General features: G+C 41.5%; 1 protein-coding gene across 2 annotated transcripts; it reads right to left on the bottom strand.

Annotated features, from left to right (window-relative positions):
• Positions 1-6343: 6343 nt before the first annotated feature.
• Positions 6344-15852, bottom strand: RPS24 (ribosomal protein S24). Of its 2 annotated transcripts, XM_054984088.1 has the most exons (6): positions 15764-15852; positions 15275-15340; positions 11974-12183; positions 10289-10399; positions 7587-7610; positions 6344-6418 (listed from the first exon to the last, which is right to left on the bottom strand). In XM_054984088.1, exons 1-5 carry the CDS (start codon positions 15764-15766, stop codon positions 7608-7610), a joined length of 393 nt encoding a protein of 130 aa, XP_054840063.1. In that variant the 5' UTR covers positions 15767-15852; the 3' UTR covers positions 6344-6418; positions 7587-7607. The 2 variants fall into 2 exon arrangements, with proteins under 2 accessions (XP_054840063.1, XP_054840062.1); XM_054984087.1 differs by lacking the exon at positions 6344-6418 and having other exon boundaries at positions 7587-9662.
• Between the last annotated feature and the right edge of the window lie 3341 nt (positions 15853-19193).

Raw genomic sequence — 19193 nt, 5'->3', positions numbered from 1 at the left:
CATATGGGCAATCGGTGTGTGAATGGTTTTTATGCGATCTGAAGGCTAAAACGCAAGCCATTTTATCTAATGCAAAATATTTTCCTATGGAAACTAGTGTGTTGGGGGTGTTTAGAGAGAAGCGCACAATAGTGCCCTGGTGTTCTAACAAAGCAAAGAAGCAGCCTGTTAAGGTGAAGTGGCATGCAGAGTCAGTTTGGTGTAGTGGTTAAGAGCGTGGGACTCTAATCTGGAGAGCCAAGTTTGATTCCCCACTCCTCCACTTGAAGCCAGCGGGGTGACCTTGGGCTAGTCACAGTTCTCTGGAGCTCTCTCAGCCCCACACACCTCACAGGGTATTTTGTTGTGGGGATAATAATGGCATACTTTGTCAACCGCTTTGAGTGGACATTAAGTTGTCCTGAAGGGCAGTATATAAATCAAATGTTGTTGTTATTCCAAGTCTCTGGTGAATTTCAAGTTCCCTATTGAGGTTGTCTTGCAATACTAAATATTTGCATTGTGCATGTGACTCATGCAGGATTATCCAGCATGAGCCAAAAAAATAAACTTTTACTCTTTCTTGCTCCTTCCCCCTGCCCAATACCAAATACCAAGTGCTTGAATTTCCAGGGGCCGTAATAGTGCTTGACAGTTGAGGTCAGTCATCCTCAACTGTTTTGGGTTGCATATTGGTAGAGGGCAGGAATTTGGTCGTAGATTGCATCCTCTTTGATCTGAGTGACTGGGATCAGGAAGGAATCTCCCCAGTTGAATTGGATAGAGATGGATTCCCTAATATTACACAATTTTATTATTGTGGAGAATCTAGATAAATGCCCTTTAGTCAACTTTTCCTTTGGTACCTGTTGTGGTCTGAATTGGTAGGTGAAATGTCCTGAAGGTGAACTAGACCAGAGGTGATCAAATAGCATTCTTTAGACAAGATTCTGCTAGCAGGTGCTAATTTCATTGTACAGTCTGATAATCCATGAAGGGAAATACATATCCAGTCCCTGGTTATGATGTTTGTGTGGTCTGCAGAAAAAAAATAGTTTCAAGCAATATAAAAGTTTACTAGTATTAGATGTTCTTCCTTTAGTATTCTAGTACTTAACTAAGGGATGGTGTGGTCAGCAATTGTGCCTCTTCTGCCTCACTTGTTTTTAAAGCTGTACTTTATCAATGAACATCTCATCTCTTGAAATGCCAAACTGTGCCTTCTGTCACATGTGTAGGCTACAAAATGCATACGTTCCTCCTATCAGCTGCTTGCATAGCAAGCTGAATAGATTCCCCCCCCCCGCCCGATTCATCCAAATACATTTCTCTGATTCCATTTCCATATGTTCTTCACCTTAAATCCTCAGTACCAAAGTTCTTTGCCAAAATTGATCTATTTGAATGCTCTTCCACATATAATGCCATTTCTTCACAAATACATGTATTTGGATACAGATATCAGGGTATACTATGAATACGCCCTACCAAATATGCGAAGGAAGTGTCTGTTTAAAATTCTACGAAGCAGCAACCAAAGCGATTGTTTCAAAATACTTTAAAGTACATGCCCAAGATGGCACCTGCTGCCTGACTTCAGATCCTTGCACTTTGAGAATGAGGGCTCTGGAGCAAACCATCAAACTTCTAGTTCAGTAGGGACAAGGTATGATGGGGGTGTAAAGCATTCCTTTTGAAAAGTACAGTACAAAAAAAAACACTAGAGCTAATGCCTGCATAACCATAAACTGACAAATTATCATTTCTTTTCCTTATCGGGTGCTGTTATTCAGGAAACATTCGCTTATTGGTGTAATAGGCCGGGGGGCCTCAGACTAGCAGAGAAACCACAGCATATACTTTAAATTTAATTGGGCTTCATCACAACACGTTGTGGTTACTTTTTGTACAAAAGGTTTATTCGCTCTTGAAAAGAGACGTACCACTGGGATTATTGGAACAGGAATAAATGCACAAATAAACGTAGCCAGGGCTTTTTTTCAGCTGGAATGTGGTAGAATGGAGTTCCGGAACCTCTTGAAAATGGTCACGTGGCTGGTGGCCCCGCCCCCTGATCTCCAGACAGAGGGGAGTTCAGATTGCCCATTTTCTCCAAGGGCAACCCACTGAGTTTCACCACCTCTTTTCCCAGAAAAAAAAGCCCTGAGCGTAGCAATTAGTCACATGTCTATGCTGTATTTACAAGAAGGTTTTTACCATCTTTTGAGTTTAAAGAATTTGAAAATTTAATAATTAAATGCATCCCTTGTTTAAAGTTTACTTTTAAACTTGTATTATTTGTAAGCAAGATATTTATGACAATGTTAACTGAAGTACAAGGATCTGGACATACTAGAGCTTAATGTGCAATAATGAAAGCTGTTTAAGTATTTTTCGGTTTTGGTTTTAACTTTTTAAAATATGTCATTCTATAGTGTTGAATTTATTGGTGCTTTTAAAATGTTGCTTGTCACAAACTCTGAGCAGTGCGTCCAGGGTTATTGGTATATGCCTGAAATGGAATTAATAGCAGTAGTAACATAGTAGCTCAGTATAGTCATATAAATAACCACACTGGCAGGAAGTTTTTTCTAATGTCTAGCTGAAAATTCTTTTGATTTAATTTTACCCTTTGTTTCTGATTGGACCCTCTGGAGCAACAAAGTAAATCCAATCCATCCTCTATGTGACAGCCCTTCAAATACTTGAAGATGGCGATATATCACTTCTCAGTCGTCTCCTCTCTAGGCTGAACATACCCAGCTCCTTCAACCATTCCTCATAGGACTTGGTCTCCAGATCCCTCACCACCTTTGTTGCCCTCTTTTGGGCACATTCGAGCTCATCAACATCCTTCTTAAACTGTGGTGCCCAAAACTCCAAGTGAGGTCTAACTACAGCAGAGTAAAATGATACAATTACTTCATGTGATCTGGACACTATACTCACCCCAACCCCGACTGTTCGTGCCCCTGCCATGCCGCCCTGAGAGCGATGGTTCCACCCTCTCGCTATCTGCTTTTTATGGTTTTAGTACAGCCTTTTATATGCGTATTGACACCTATTTATTGATTCATTTTATTTTATTGTTCCAAGTATATTTAAAGTTTGTATTCAGCTGTTGTTGTGAGCCGCCAGGTGCTTGCGTAAAGGGAAGGCGGGCTACAAATCCCAATAAACTCAACTCAACTTCTGTTGATACAGCCTAAGATCACATTTGCCTTTTTACCTACGGCAACCGCATCAGTGTATGATCTACTAAGACCCCTAGATCCTTTTCACATGTACTACTGCTAAGACAAGCAGTCCCTATCCAATAATTATAATTTTGATTTTTCTGCCTAAATGCAGAACTTTGTGTCTTTTGAAATTCACTTTGTTAGTTTTTGCCCTTCCCCAACTTATACAGATCATCCTGAATCTTGATTGTCTTCTACTGCATTTGCTACCCCTCCCAGTTTAGTATCATCTGCAAAATGTAATGAGCGTTCCCCCTTATTCCTTCATCCAAATCATTTATAAACATGTTCAACAACACAGGACCCAGGACAGATCCCTGAGGCACTCTGCTTGTCTCTCATCTCCAAGAGAATGAGGAGCCCTTTGCAAGCACTCTTTGGGTGCTATCTGTTAACCAGTCACAAATCCACGTAACAGTAGTAGGATCCAAACCACATTTTACCAACTTGTCAAGAATTATGTGAAGCCTTAACAAAAGCCCAATAAACTATGTCCACAACATTCCCGATCCAACAAAGTAACTCTCTTATAAAGGGAGATAGATGAGTCTGACGTTACTTGAACTCCCTTGTTGAGTATATTTGACCATGAGATTCTACCCAGCATAACTTTATTAAAATGAGCTTTTCTAAAGTCCAAGCTATATATCTTGGACTATGTTCAGCTTTCCCCTTACTCAGGGTCTTAAATTCCAAAATTGCATGGTCAGTACTACCTAGGGTGTCCGCTACCTTCACCTCATCAACCAGTTCTTCCCTATTGGTAGGAATTACATCCAAGATAGCAGACCACCTTGTTTCCTTCTCCACCTCCTGGAAGATGGGAGTTGTCAGCAAGGCGAGTCGGAAATTTATCGGACCTTACATTTTTAGCAGAGCTTGACTGAAAAGGATGCTTTTGTTGAGTGTTACAGAGCATGCTGCTGTATTCATGTTTTCCAAGGTAAAGGCTGCAATGTAAAGCTGCCAAGAAATAAAGCATTGTTTGTTTAAAAGACTTCTGGCACAGTCTCGTTTTTAAATGAAGGCTACCATGCACAAACCAACCAACATGACACATGGAGAAAGAAGAGGGGGAAGCCCTTCTCATTCCAGATACACAAGTGTAGTGGCAGGGAGAGATCACCCTACACTCAGAAGTAATCTGGTAATTAAAAAGGGTGATAGTTATACACACACACACAGAATGAGGTAACTTAATAGTTTGATGGGGGTAGCACACAGACCATACAGTAATCGCATAGCTTTTCTAGTTGATGGGAGTTATAAAGATGCCTCTCTGAGCCACAAAGTTAACACCACTGCTCTTACTACACCTGTCTGGCAGAGGTTCAGGATTCCTGCCAGCTGTGGAGCTGGAAAACAATTTATAGGACTAAAGGATGGCTGGAATGAAAACTTGCTGTAACTTAACATGTAGGAAGTACAAGATTTGTGAAGTTGAACCAAGTTCCATCTGCTGAGCAAGGAACACAGCCTTCCAGAACCTTAAGGACTAAACGGCTTGAAGAAGCATTTTATGCAGTTATGCCAATCTAAGCCCAGTTGTATTCTAGCTTGACAAAGTAACATCTGTGGAAATGTTAGCAGGTAATTTATATCTGCTCAGAAATGTGGGTTTGGGTTGCATCATCCTGTGTTTCCCAGGGTGCAGAATCCTAATGCTTCTCTATATTCTGAGGTTCTTTTGCATATGGATTGGTGCTTGATATGCTGATCGTGAAAGCCTTCGACTATAGTTTATTTCGTTTGCACACTTCTGTGATGTTATTTAGGGCATAGGGCTTCAATCTGAATTCAGATTGGTGGTGGTGGTGGTGGCCTATTTGCCACTACTCCTCATGTAACGCTTTTGTGGAACTCAGTGTCCTGCCTTGCAGGGCTAATTTCTGATTTAATACTTGGTAGGGCTGGGGGCTTGTCTCTTAGTTGAAGGATGATGGCTCCTTCCCTCCCTAATTGTGTTTTTCCCATAATGAAGCCCTTTCTGGGATAAGGAGGGTTTGTCAACCTCTTCCCCCGTTCATACCAGCATGCTCACAAAAGTCTCTGCAGATTTGCATCACTAACAGGACAGTAACAGCCCAAGTCAAAGAGGGTAGAGTTCCTTCAAGAAAGCAGCAGTTGAGCCTTTTTGCCGCTTCCTTCTCAGCAGATAAGCTGCAAAAGTTAATTGATAGCAACAAGAGAAACTTCAGAGGTAACACAGTAGGAAGCCCTTGTGGGAAGGCCTAATTGCCATCTTCCTGTTAAACCCTAGAGGCATCAATACAGGATCAGCTCAAACCGAAAAGCAGTTTCAAAAAAACTCATGAGAAGGAAGAGATGATTTACGCATCTGGTTTGATAAATGGATCAGAATCATGTATAGACACACTTGTTTGTTCGTACCATTTTAGGAGCAGCTGTGTACTTACAAGGGAAGAGGGAGAAAAGAGCACAACAAAAACTAGCAGGAAGGACAGGCATCTGAGACACAGTGGATGGCAGAGACAGGAAAATGAAGCCAAGGGGAGAACAAGGAGAGCTACCTAGCAACAAGGTCTGGGCAGCACTGGCAAGGAAGTGGGTAGGGAAGGGCTGGAGACCGTGTCACGTTCGAATTCTCCTGGTTGTTGTTTCTTCCAGCAGCATAGCATTGTGAACCCGGAGGCAGCAATGAGAACCAAAACGCAGAATGCAAGGGCTGAATCCCATGGATTGATTTGAACTAATCCATCATTTGGGCTTGAGGCTTCCAAATCATTTAAAAATAAAAGGTCTTCCAATCCAGATTTTACAAAATACATTCCTCTTGGCCCTCCTTGCCTCACAGTGGCTGAATCAGTGACTCGAGTCCCAAGGGGATAAAGTGGAATATAAATCTTTTAAATAATCAACCCATCAGCCTTGTATACCAGTAGCTAGTTTGAACTGTTACTAGCTTTGTTAAAAACAGAGAGAATTCCTTCTTTCAGCTTATCTCCACCTATATCTAGTCTTGAGAATCTTTTAATTCTAGATTTAGGTGGAAATAAGATGAAAGAAGGGATTCTGTTTTTAACAAAGAAACAGGTTTCTCACATCAAATAAAGTACTCCAAAGGGGTTTTTTTAAAAGAAAAGAGGCACTCAAATCATACAGAATTTCAGTTTTTTAAAAATTTATTTGAAGATCCACTGCTAAATCAGCATGTTTCCCACAAGAATAATTCAGCTTTTCTGCAAGAGAAAAGGGAAAAAGAATTATCAGTCTTATGTACGTGCAATAAATGATGTTCTACCAAGTTGAGAATCCACTCCATGCTCGCTCCCATTAATCTAAGAAGTTATAAATACTAGTATAGAGGCATGAAGCCCCAGGCTATATATCTCTTTGCACAGGATTGGTGGGCAGGTGGAGCAAGATTATGCAAGCGCCTTTGACGATTTATCCTCCGGCCACATCTTGCTTCCCTCTCTGTTGTTCTACCACAGCCGTAACTCACTCAGTGGCTCCCAATCCACCTGTGGCTCTTCTGAGCCCTGTTAGCCAATGTGGCACATTCTCCATGATCCAGGAAGTGGGCAACATCCTAAGCAGTGGTTGGCAGTTGGTTCTACCTTGAAATAAATAAGCTGCAAGCCCTCCTTGAGGTGTAGGCCTCGTGCCACAGATGTAAACATGGTCTTCTTTGCAGAGGGTAATTGCAAATGTGGCTTTTGTGAGCTGCAGAGTGAGTACTACTGTATTTTGAGAAGAGGAGCTATGACGGGCAATGGAAGGTCAAACCACTTCCCTCCAACAGCTGGATTAGAGTCCCAAACAGGTCACTGTACTCAGCATTAAGCTAGTGGCTGAAAATATACAGCTTTAAGACTAACCAAGAAAAAAGCTCTGTGGAACTGGAATATGGTTTCACAATAAGTGCAAGATACGAGAACTTCCCTGCAGTACTGATGTTACAGTTTTTAGGACAAATGCCAAAGCCAGATTAAGAGAAAAATACTACAAAAGGCAGAGAAATATTGAGCTCTGGCAGTCAATGATGTGGAACTTGTAAAACGTCTAAAGCAGAACATTTTCTGATGCTGTAGTTTTCTGTGGAAAAATTTCTGCCCCGCATATGTAAATCTAGTTTATATATCTATATTTGTCAGGGCTGTTGAGCTGAAAAATCAGTCACATTAGAGGGGGTAAATGTGGGATACGAAGCATGGACAAATGGCGCATTTGCCGCCTCCTACTAACATTAAGTATTTATTTAAATTTCAATCAGAAGATTCTTCTGGAAAACCCACATTGCTGCTGCTGGTGTTTATAAGCAGCCCACTCACTGCCCAGAGACCAGCCAGGAAGCACACCACAACAGCAGGCCACCAAGCAATGAAAAATCTGAGATAGCTGTACCTGTGAAATCCACCGGATGGCTCACTGAAAGGAAAGGAAAGGAAACAACTGTCAGGAAACCTGTAGCACACACCGCGTCATTTATCATACAAACCCAGGACCTCCAAATAGCATGTATGCTTCTTACTCTAGTAGATTTTCACCTATTGCAAAGACTAAATCCAAAGGGTTGCGTTTTTTTTAGCTGCCCTAGATACCATGAGCATCAGACCCCGAATCTTAACTTCCAATGGCAAACTCTCAGTAGCGGCCACGTTCAGCTCTTTGCAAGTGTGTGACAGCTGCTTGCACCATGATTTTGATAAGCAAGTGGTCAGGGTTCAGCAGGAGTTGGTTTGCAATTCAAAACTATCAAGGAGGATGACTCTTATAAATTAGACACAAAAGCTTATGCTGGAATCAACTGAATTACCCTTTAAAGGTGCCACTGGACTCTAGTTTTATTTTACTGTTATAGACTAACATGGTCACCCATCTGGAATTACATTAAAAATGTGTTAGCCTCCTGTACAGCCACTTACTGAGTAAGCACTTCAACAGCACCCAAGTGCTGTACCAAGACCTACTAGAGGAACGTTCAAATACTATGTGCTCAGTGAAATATATGGAATTGAATCTTCTGTGATCTGACCCTCCATTATTTTTGATTTACAGCATATTAATCTCTCCTGAAATTACAGGATAATCTTGTTGCTAAGGTCTGAAGCAAAGAAACTGATGAAGTGGTCAGTCTTTACTGCTATGTCAGCAGGGCCACAAAGAGTTGGTCCCACTTTCCCCACTGCTATACGTGAAACAAACATTCTTCTTAATACTGAGTACATGAAGCAGAGGGTAGTGATGATACTAACCACCTGACAACACTCTAAAACTGGATTTGAGAAATCCCAGGCACCAGGTTGCCATGGTGCCTAGAAATTCCATTGCAGCACCTAGTAGTTTCAGTCATTATTTTATCGTAGCATCCCTCAGCAACACAACTAAGGGTTGGATACAACCGGCTTTTCCACTGGTGAAAAGGGAAAGGAGTCCCCCTTCCCCCCCTGAGCATCTAAAAAGGCTAAGTTTGGGATCATGAAACCTGGGCAGACAAATGTCGTGTTTAACAGGGGCTGTAATAAGTGGGATTGGTGGAGATGAAGCTGTGAAGAGGTTAGGATGTGGTTTTGTACCAGCAATAATAAAAAAGTCTGGTCAAAACACCAAATCATGAAGTCTGAAAAAAGAGGCTGACTCATGGAGCCAAAGAAAATTTATCAAGGCCTACTCTTAAAGGCTATAGATAGCTTGGCAGAAGCTATCTTCACTGAATATTTCAATATACTCCTGTTTCTAACACAGTATCATTTCTAACCATTAATAAGAAATCAGGTTCATACTGTATCTGTGTATTTAAATGTATTATTGCATATTACTAGCATGGGCTAGATATATCAGCACAGACTCCCCCCTGCAGGAGTTATTTGGATAAAGTGCTCTTTATCCAGGATAACCAGGAGCGGAGAGGGAAGGTGAACAGACAAACAGTTGCAAGCTCAACTAACTAAGCACATTGTATATTGCCAAAGGTACAGAGTGTGCTTGTCAGACAGGCATAACAAAGCAAATGTGAATGCGTGTTGGGTGTAGCCTGCCAGCTATATTTAAATAGAAAATCTGTGACCCTCTTCGTAAGAGAACATAAAGGCAGATGTTAGCTTCCACTGCGCTTATCTTTTAACATGGCTTTAAGGTATCAGATTGGTCCTCCTAGCAGCATTTTATATACAGAATGTGCTCCTGAGTTAGTCTTAAAAAATGAAGCTTTAAGCCACACTTTTCAGGAAGGCTGTGCAGAAACAGGCGCTGGCCATTTTGGAAATCTGGCCCAGGTTTAACGCTTCTCTCACCAAGACTTCCGCCACCACACTAATGCTCTATTTCAAAACTAAAGGAACACGAGGGGCCAGGAAAACCAGCTTCAAAGCAAAAGCACACAGACAAAGCGAGAGAGCGTTGGAAAGGTCAAAACAAGTGTTGCATTATTCATGCAATCACATCCATGCTTATTCTCTGTACCTGCTAGACACTTCATTTCTGAACAACAAGAATGCCAAGAAAGTAAGGAAAGAGAGGCAGAAGTAAAAAAGTCACCAACTAACTGATAAAGTGATTTTAAAACACTTCAAACACATTTGATCAAACCCTTTAAACCCACCACCCTCCTAAAGGAACCAGAAACGCTCAAAAGCTAATTTAAAACATGCTGATTTAAAAGGTACCTCCTCGGGTTGTTTTCTATACTATTGCTAAGCACAACTTGCGTTCAACTTCATTTCCAACACCATTAAAACTCAATGGGTGAGTGTTTTGTCTTCTCTCCTGACTGCCACCAGAGGGTACCACTCATCTAAATTGACATCTTAGAAGCTGAAAGGAGCACTACCAATGCAAATCAAAGACGATCCAAGCACTCCAAACATTCCAAGGGGAAGGTTGTAAGCTCAAAAATGAACACCTGTCTTCTTAGATTGCTATGAAGTAACAAGGAGCACAAAAACTGAACTACTGGAAAAGCTAAGAACTACACAGCATCTCAGAGTTACCTTCTGTAATCCAGAAGTGGGGGAATGGAGGGGGGAAAAAGAAATATTATTTTGCTGATGAAAAGTCAAAATACAGTTTGAGCAATGCACTCGTGAGCTTCAGTAGGTTGATCTTACCTTCTTGCCAGCCCCGACGTTTGCTTTGGCTGTGCCCCTGACTTTCTTCATCCTGTTCTTACGCTCTTTACGCTGTTTTCTAGAAGTCTTTTTCTTTTCATACAGGCCATGCTGGGGAAAGACACAACACAGAGTAAGTGCCCTCAACAGCTCTGTTTGGAGATGCTTTAGACGCTGGCCAATATTTGTATCTTAACACTGAGCAATTGCAATATGTTTATTTGACAAGCCTATGGACACAACACCATCAATACTCTATTTTCTTTCTCCTTTTCAACAGTGAGATGAAACAGTGGGTTTCTTGTTACAGGACAAACGAAAATCAGTCAAGTGAAGCTCTATTTATTTAGGATATTGGTTAAAGTGGAGAGGGCCCTTAAATCGTAGCTGACTTATAGTGACCTCTGAAGGGGTTTTCCTGGCAAGAGACCAACAGAGGTGGTTTGCCATTGTCTACCTCTACAACCCTGGTCTTTGTTGGAGGTCTCCCAACCAATTACTAACCAAGGCTGACCCTGCTTAGCTTCTGAGATTTGAGGTGATCAGGCTCACCTGGGCTATCCAGGTCTGGGCAATTACAATTAAAACATCACAATATAAAAACAAGCCATGAAAAAACTTAGGTAAGATTGAGGTTCTTTTGGTTGCTCAGGTCCATCAGGGTTTGTGGAGTCATTCCGCTGCAGACTGTGTTGTACTGGGCCACCTCTTGCAAAGTGGTTGGGATACAAATCAGTACTCTGCTGGGTCAAATCCCAGTAACGCCATGAGCTCAGCAGGTGGCCTTGTGTAAGCTATTTCTCACAAACCCAGCTTCCCAGCTGTATTGTGGGGATAACAACACCGACCTTGTTCACTACTCCGAATGGGATACTGATCTGCCTGGAAGAGCAGTATATAAGCAATTGTTATTAAGAAGGAGGCTCAGTCTGGGCATGCTATTAGAGAGGAACCTTCCCATGAAGACGCCTCCTCCGAGGCAGGCAGTGTTTTCAAGCTAGGTTCAGTTTTTCCTCAAGAGCACAACCAGGCTAATTTTCCTCCATCAATTCAAATCCGTGCTAGACTACTGTAAACTGCTGCCATGTGGCTGCTTTTGAAGGCTGTCCAGAAGTGTCAAATGGTTCCAGGCATCAGTTATCTGGATCGCCTCTCACCAGTTTTGAAAGATCTCCTCTGGCTGCCAGTATGCCAAATTCACGTACAAAAGCCATGCATGGCCTGGGATCAGAGCATGTGAAAGTATGCCTCCTCCCACATGAACCTGTCTCCTAATCAAAATCATTTTCAGAAGCTCTGTATGCTCCCACATTTTTTTTTAAAAAAGGCGCAACTGCCAAAGATGGAGCTTTTTCTTTTGGGGTGAAACTCAGAACTGCCACTTCATAGTCAATCTAATGCCCTTTACATACTGGGGAAAAGGCTTTTATTTTCCAAAGCCTGTCAAAAGCAGTTTTAATTCCTGCTATTTTAAGTAGCTGTTTTAAGCTGGCTCAGCTTTTTTTTAAACTGAGCATTCAGGTTAGAAATACTTTAAATAAAAGATCTTTGCTGTGCACCTCTGGACATAAAAACTTCAAAACCTTGGTGAGTATCTTCACGCTTCTGCAAGCAACATGATAGTCCTTTTAGCACAACCACCAGGCCCTCCTCTGCGCCAGGTAAACAAGCCAAAGAGAGCCTACCCTGGCCAGTCTGTGCTTTGGCTCGTTCTTCTTGGCGTAGTCTAGGGAATCGTAGATCATGCCGAAGCCAGTTGTCTTCCCACCGCCAAAATGAGTCCTGAAGCCAAAGACAAAAATGACGTCGGGGGTTGTCTTGTACATTTTGGCCAGCTTGTCACGGATCTCAGTTTTGGGGACTGTGGCTTTCCCAGGATGAAGGACATCAATCACCTGTAGAGACAGCATGAACAAGTTACACTTTCTAAAAGGTGCTGTATGTCCTGTGAATACACAAAGATATATATGCACAGGTTGTAATTTACACTCAGCTAGTTACGGGCCAGTTCACTCTGCGACTAGAGAAGCGTGATCTATCTGAGGCAGGGCGCAAGCATTTGACTCAGATGACTCCATTTAACATGCGTACATACATTTGTGCACAAACTGTTTCTATAGAGAAAAGAAAGCTTGAAGGTTCAGCAACCCATATATGCCCTCATGTGCCAACAATGTCCTTCTGCTCCGTACATTGGACAAACCAGCCAACCTCTACGCAAAAGAATAAATGGACACAAATCTGATATTAGAAATGGAAACGTCCAGAAACCAGTGGGAGAACACTTCAATCTACCAGGACATTCCATCAAAGACTTAAAGGTCACTGTAGTTCAACAGAAACCTTTCAAAAACAAAATCCAACGGGAGGCTGCTGAACTGGAATTTATATGCAAATTTGACTCTGTCAAGCTGGGACTGAATAGGGACTATGAATGGTTATCACATTACCACAGGTAACACAGATTTCCTTTACAGAGGTGGGGTCTGGGGGAGCTCAGTGATACCTGGCGTGGGCTTTCGGGAACCACAGATCTCTTTGTCAGATGCATCTGGCAGGGAGAGCTGTGGTTACCGAAGGCCCATACTGCATTGGAATTGGATGGTCTAGCTGTTTGGCTTCTACAGACTAACAGGGCAAACTCCTTTGAAGCCAACTGATACACACACCAAAAGGAGATGTTTACATATACTAGCAAAGGAATGTTTTGATTGCTCCCTCCCCCTCCCCCCCTAATTGCCTCTTCCCTCTCTTGCTCGTCTGTGTTTGACCAGTCTCTGTATCAGGCATCTGATGAAGAGAACTTGATTCTCGAAAGCTTATGCTAAAATAAAATTGGTTAGTCTTAAAGGTGCTACTGGACTCTTTTTGATTTTGCCACTCTGTGTAGAATCAGTACTTATTGCACAAAGGGAGCACAACAATGGGAAACAATATCCAATGTATTTTTTGTTATTTATACAGCACCATCAACATGCACGATGCTTTAAAGAGTATGAGAAACCCAGCTCCTGGCCCAGAAAAAAAAATTACAATTTAAAATTTAATACAGAGAAACAATAAAGCAAGAGGGGGCAAGAGGTTGGAAATAAACAATAGAAAAAAGTATGTTACTTCCAGCCACACATGATTAAGCTTAATCTCAGCAAGGAAAGGGGAACGAAGGAGTTATTGTAAAGCTTTCACAGAAAGATGGTTTTTTAGAAGCAATGGAGGAAGTTTACATCATGCAGGTGCTCTGGGAAGCAACTCCAGCTACAAGGGGCAATAAGGGTGTTTTGAGGGAGTTGGAGGGCCCTGAACAGATGGTGGTGGTGAAGGTGAGAGCACAAATTTATGATTTATTTATTGCATTATATTTCTATTCCGCCCTCCCCATATGGGCTCAGAGAGGATTATGTCAATTAAAACACAATCAATTAAAACAGACAGGAAGGAACCTATCAGGACACCAGAGTAACTGGGGTGTCAAGAAATGCTTCACAGGTAAGGACAAACTTTATATTAGACTAAGAATCATAAGAAATAAAGTATAGAGGGCTAACAAAGCAACCCACAATCAAAACAATTAAATGTGAATCACTTTGGTGGTTTTATTGGGCAAAGATTGAGAGATCAAGATGGGATAGCAGAAGTTCAGGGGGGGGGGAAACATTGCAGCACTACTAAAAAAAATGCAACTGCTACTTTTGGAGTGCAGTAGTTCATTTCTTTTGCCTGTGCCCTATTCTATCTTAATGCTTCAGTGGCAACTTTAAAATCTGAACTCTGGCAGCATTATAACTGTGACAACCGATCAGCTTTTTTTGGTGACACATTCAGCAGATTAAAATGCTTGGTGGTGTTGTTTATACAATCTGAAATGCTTAAAGAACATTGGGGTGAATTACAGAGACTTGCACTAAGTAAGCATACTATGTATATAGGTATTACTATGTATGGATGTGAGAGTCAGACAGTGAAGAAAGCTGTCTTCATTTGAAACGTGGAACCAGAGGAGAGTTTTACGGACACCACGGACAGCCAAAAAGACAAATAAGTGGCTTCTAGATCAAATCAAGTTTGAATTCTCCCTAGAAGCTAATATGACAAGTCTGAGGCTATCATACTTTGGTCACATCATGAGAAGACAAGACTCTCTGAAAAGCCAATAATGCTAGGAAAAGAGGAATGAGATAAATAGATGAATTTGAATTTTTGTACTAGCCAAGTTTGAGTATATTTATTTCTTTCCTGCTTCTCTGTACCTTTGGAACAGCCACAAAATAACTAATCAAGAACACAGCAAAGTACCATGTGAAGGAGCCACAAAGCCCATCTAGAGTGCAGCTCAAAAATTACATAAATGTGACTGTCCAAAATATCTCACAGGTAATACATACAAGTTACAGACAAACCAAATATTCTACATTAAAATCTAAAAAAATTACAGCCATCACATTCACCAACAGCATGCTGCCTGCCTTACAACATTAACCTAACCAGCATTATGCAGTTCCTCTAATATGTGATTCTATAAACTACAGTAACTACAGATAATATTAGTACTTTCCCAAGAGGCCAAAAGGACTTCCAAAATAAAGGAGACCATCAACGACAGCTGTTGAACCAAACAAAACTTGAAGCCTAAAGAAAGTGCTTCAAGTACATTTGTTCCACTTCATGAAAAGCTTTAAATAGTTAACACCTACATAGATTATTCTTTCCTATAGCAACATCTAGTCAACAGTTACTTATTTAGTCTTGGGGGAAAACGCTACCTACTGCAATCATTTTCAAGCAAATTCCTCCCAAAACACTCTTAGCATCTTATCTAGTTGCCAACATTAAAAACCCTACATATGAAACACAGTATTTTGACACTATAACATTTTAACATGCTAACCTAAGTTACTAACTGCAACCCAAATATTTTGACCCAGAGGTTTTTTAAAAACAGAGTGAGAGCCTGGGCCACACGTACAACAGAAAAGCATCTTTACTTACCATCTGCTTACGCTGAAGCAGTCTGTTTGTCATAAACTTCCTCGTTCGGATGGTCACTGTATCATTCTACAAAACAGTCATAAGAAGAGCAACTCAGAAACCCGAAAAGTTCATTTTTTCCCACTACCAGCACGGTTTTTATTTTTACCCTACCCCCTAAAAGCCTCGTTTTAAAACCACGGAGAGCTGCTTAAGTTTGCAACTCTCCCGTTTAGGGAGACCTTCAACAAACACCACAGAAGAAAAAACGTTTGCCCTTCTAGACTCTATTCTGCAGCATGCGAAAGAGCAATGCACTAGCCGGGGGAGGGGAGGGGGAGCATGTTCACAGCAGGAAACGGGCGCCTTAAACGAAACGCTCCCGCAAAATAACCAGACTGGAAGAAGCAGCGGAGCTGGCTGAAAAGGGAACAGGAGATGCGGGAGCCACAAAACAAAGGATGGCGTTAGGACAGAGCGGATTCAAAAAGGCCTAAAGCCGACACCCACCATCTTGGCTACAACTCCTGCGGCAGAGAAGGAGGAAAGAGAGAAACGCTTTGCAGCAGCCAATCATATACCGCCGTTCGGACAAGAAAAGCGGAAAGGGGGTCCTTACTAGCGGGAGAGACAGACAAATACGTAAAAGGGGTAGCTGTAGAATATGCCTGATTGGGAATCAACTATAAGAGGAAGTTTATAAAAGACCAAGATCCGGGTCCAGTAGCACCTTATGGACAAAAATATATATTAGCGGACCTTTATATAGACTCGAGAGAAAGCCTGGCACAGGAGCAGCCAGATATGAGGGCGTCCTCGGCAACCGCCTGTGTAAAAATGTGTAGGAGAAGGACCCCTTGTCCAATCCGCTCATGTGCACGGATTGTGGAGTCCCATTGAAGTTGATGAGGGTTATCTGTGAGTAAACGTGCCATGGGATCTGGCTGTTAGCCGCCGTTGCCAGCGACTGTAACATGAGAATAATTAAACAGTAGCCCGAGCACAAAAGGGTTATTGTTGGGAGGAGGCATAAAACACATTTTTAAAAACGTTTCGCTTTTGTGCTTGTACTAAAACGAACGATGGGAGGGAAGGTGGCATGGTATGGCCTGATCTAGTCAGATCTCAGAAGCTAAGCGGGGCGACCACCGAGGAAGACTCTGCAAATGAAAACTGGCAAACCACCTTTGCTTCTCACTTGCCTTGAAAGCACCTTGTTTGGGTCACCATAAATAGGTTGCGACTTGACAGTACGTATATAAAACGAATGACAAGAATGCTGACAAAAAAGAGATGGCTGAAGACCTATTATAACAGGAGCAGGAATGCCAATTTACTTGCATAGGTTCAATTGAAATACATTACAGTGCACAAAATTGCAAAGAAAATGTTGAAGACATTAGAAGAAACCTGCTCTGGTCTTGGAATTACAGCTCTCTCCCAGTGGAATGCCAGTCCTTCGAAGTGAAATCAGTGCTCTGGGAATGGACTGATGATTAGTGGGACTGAAGTCAGCATTGTTTAATGTGTCATATTAAATTGCTTATGTGTTGCTTCAGTTCTTGACTGGATTTCTGCCTTTTTTTTCCCTTTCAGATTTTTGCAATCCGTACTGTGTATTGTTTAGTCAACATTTCAGAAGCTGATCCTATTGTGATCTGCCTTGAGTCTCAGTCAGAAAGGCTAACTATAAATATTGTTAATACATTGATAAATAAAATTTCAGGAGAACAGGATGGTGAGCATGCTAGAAACTCCATAAGAGTCAGAAACTCCATAAGAGAAACTCCGTAAGAGTAAAAGTTGATTTGCCAAGAAACTGCAAATGTAAGAGGAATACCGTTTCCTGGTTCCTTTCAGAAACCACACCAGCAACTTCTTTCCTTGTCTACTGATATACATTTGGAGGCTGATTCATTTAATTTTAAATGTATTGGCTTGACTCCATATGATTTATTGGGTGCAAGTAGGATTTAGTGATGTTGCTGTTCTTTTAGATGTATGGGTTTTTAATGTCTGTATTCCATTTTAATAGTGTATTAATGTTTATATTTTATATGTATTCTGTAAACCGCCTTGAGCACCAGACAGGGTAGAGAGGTGGTATATACATTTGATGGATAAATAAATAAATTACTGGAACAACCTCTCCTTTTGTTATTAGCCAATAAAGATACCAACAGATGGTCAACATGCCCCAAACATTCAGGCCAAGGCAACCTCACATCAGAAGACTGCCTCGTGTTCTGTTGCAACTGCAGACAATGGCATCATGCCACTTGCCTACCATCAGCCACCGTAAAACTGCAAACTGTGTGTGCATTAAAGATAATATTAAACTGGTTTATTTTATTGATGTTATTTATAGTCCGCCCTTCTCACTGAAACTCAAGGTGGCTTACACAGTGCAAGGCAATATAATTAATCTGAATACAGAGCTGAAAATAATGCTAAAACAAAACATCAGCAATTTGACGCAACATATTGAATGACACAGAAATTACCCAGTAGGAGCATACTTACAGCAACAGACAGTGCCCAGTAGTATAGTATACAGCCATCCCTTTTCCAAACCATCTCTCTCAGCCATTTTCTTACAGCACAGCCCTATTACCTATTTTTAAAAAATCCTGAATAATTCAGTTTTACGTAGCTTGCAGAAAGCCAAGACAATGGGAGCTTTCCTGACCTCTTCAGGCAGGATGTAGGCACAGGACCATACAACATCTCAGACTGGAAGGCAGTATGGAGGCTACTAGGATCAAGACATACAGTGAAATCCTAAGCCCATTGATTTCAATGAGCTTAGACTGGAGTAACTCTGCTTAGGATTTCAGTGCAACAGTCAACAGCAATTTAGAAGTATGATCCACCATCCTCACATGAACCTGAGGTCATGTGATAACACTTATTTATACATTTAATAATATTTATATAGTGCTTTTCACCTATCCTTTACATGCAGTATGTTGACTAATCATTACAGACAACCGTGTCAAGCAGAGATACCTGAAATATTACAGATGTAGGTAAGGCTGGCGAGACATGCCCCGCCCCAGATATGGTGATGGGGAAAAGGCTATGAATTCCCCCACCAGCTTTTGCAATTAAGAATAATACCCTGGGCTGCTTTAAACGCAATGGTGGGGCGGGGGCCGGAGCTCATGGTCCTAATCCCATATTGCCCCATTTCCTGATGCTTTTCACACTTAAATTACACCTTGGGAAATTATGGCTTCCCAATGCATTTTGGGACAAATTTTAGGCTCCTGGGGAATTTGTGACTCACATCAGAGTTGATTATTAACTGGCTCTTGTTCAACAGTTAACATTGTATGTGTAAATTTTCATTTATGAATCCTTCCTGTAACTGCCATAGTGACAGGCAGTCTAAGTACTTGTCAACATGGACAAACGGCCTGATGTGCAGTAAAGAGACTTAGATATTAAAATAGTGATAAATGAAAGTACACAACACCTAGAGATTGAATTTTTCAGAAAGATACTATGGGGAAAAGTGTCCCTGGGGGACTCAGCTGGGGTGTGATACAGAACAGGAATATGGAGAATGCAGACCTGGACACTGGGGCACTAAAGAAGAAAATGGGGTGAGATGAGCAAGATTTGTACTTGTCAACAGTGTAGATGAGGTGGCTGATACCAACTTAGCAACCCTAGAAGGAAACAGAGCAGCTGACGATCAGGATAATTAAAGAGACAGAGATGGTCTGGGGATCCTTGCACAACCTCCAAAAATATTTAAAATGTAGTATTTTCGTTCGGTAATGATTCCAGTTGCAAAGCACTGATTCTGTCATTCTACAAATGTTCCACATTTTTTTTGCAACCCTCATGTAATGTATTTGAAGAAGTGAGCTGTGGCTCAGAAAAGCTCATATGCCAACACAAATTTTGTCAGTCTTTTAGGTGCTACTGGGCT

This window comes from Eublepharis macularius, chromosome 6, assembly GCF_028583425.1.
Source record: "Eublepharis macularius isolate TG4126 chromosome 6, MPM_Emac_v1.0, whole genome shotgun sequence".
Classification (NCBI taxonomy): domain Eukaryota; kingdom Metazoa; phylum Chordata; class Lepidosauria; order Squamata; family Eublepharidae; genus Eublepharis; species Eublepharis macularius.
This window is presented reverse-complemented; position numbering and strand designations above follow the sequence as displayed.

What these genes read in the sequence shown, in the direction of transcription:
- RPS24 (XM_054984087.1), bottom strand. An exon ending in TGCTTCAGCGTAAGCAGATG is followed by an intron (nt 12,184 to 15,274) that starts GTAAGTAAAGAT and finishes CTGTCTCTACAG; the next exon opens with GTGATTGATGTCCTTCATCC. An exon ending in CAAAGCACAGACTGGCCAGG is followed by an intron (nt 10,400 to 11,973) that starts GTAGGCTCTCTT and finishes GTCTTTCCCCAG; the next exon opens with CATGGCCTGTATGAAAAGAA.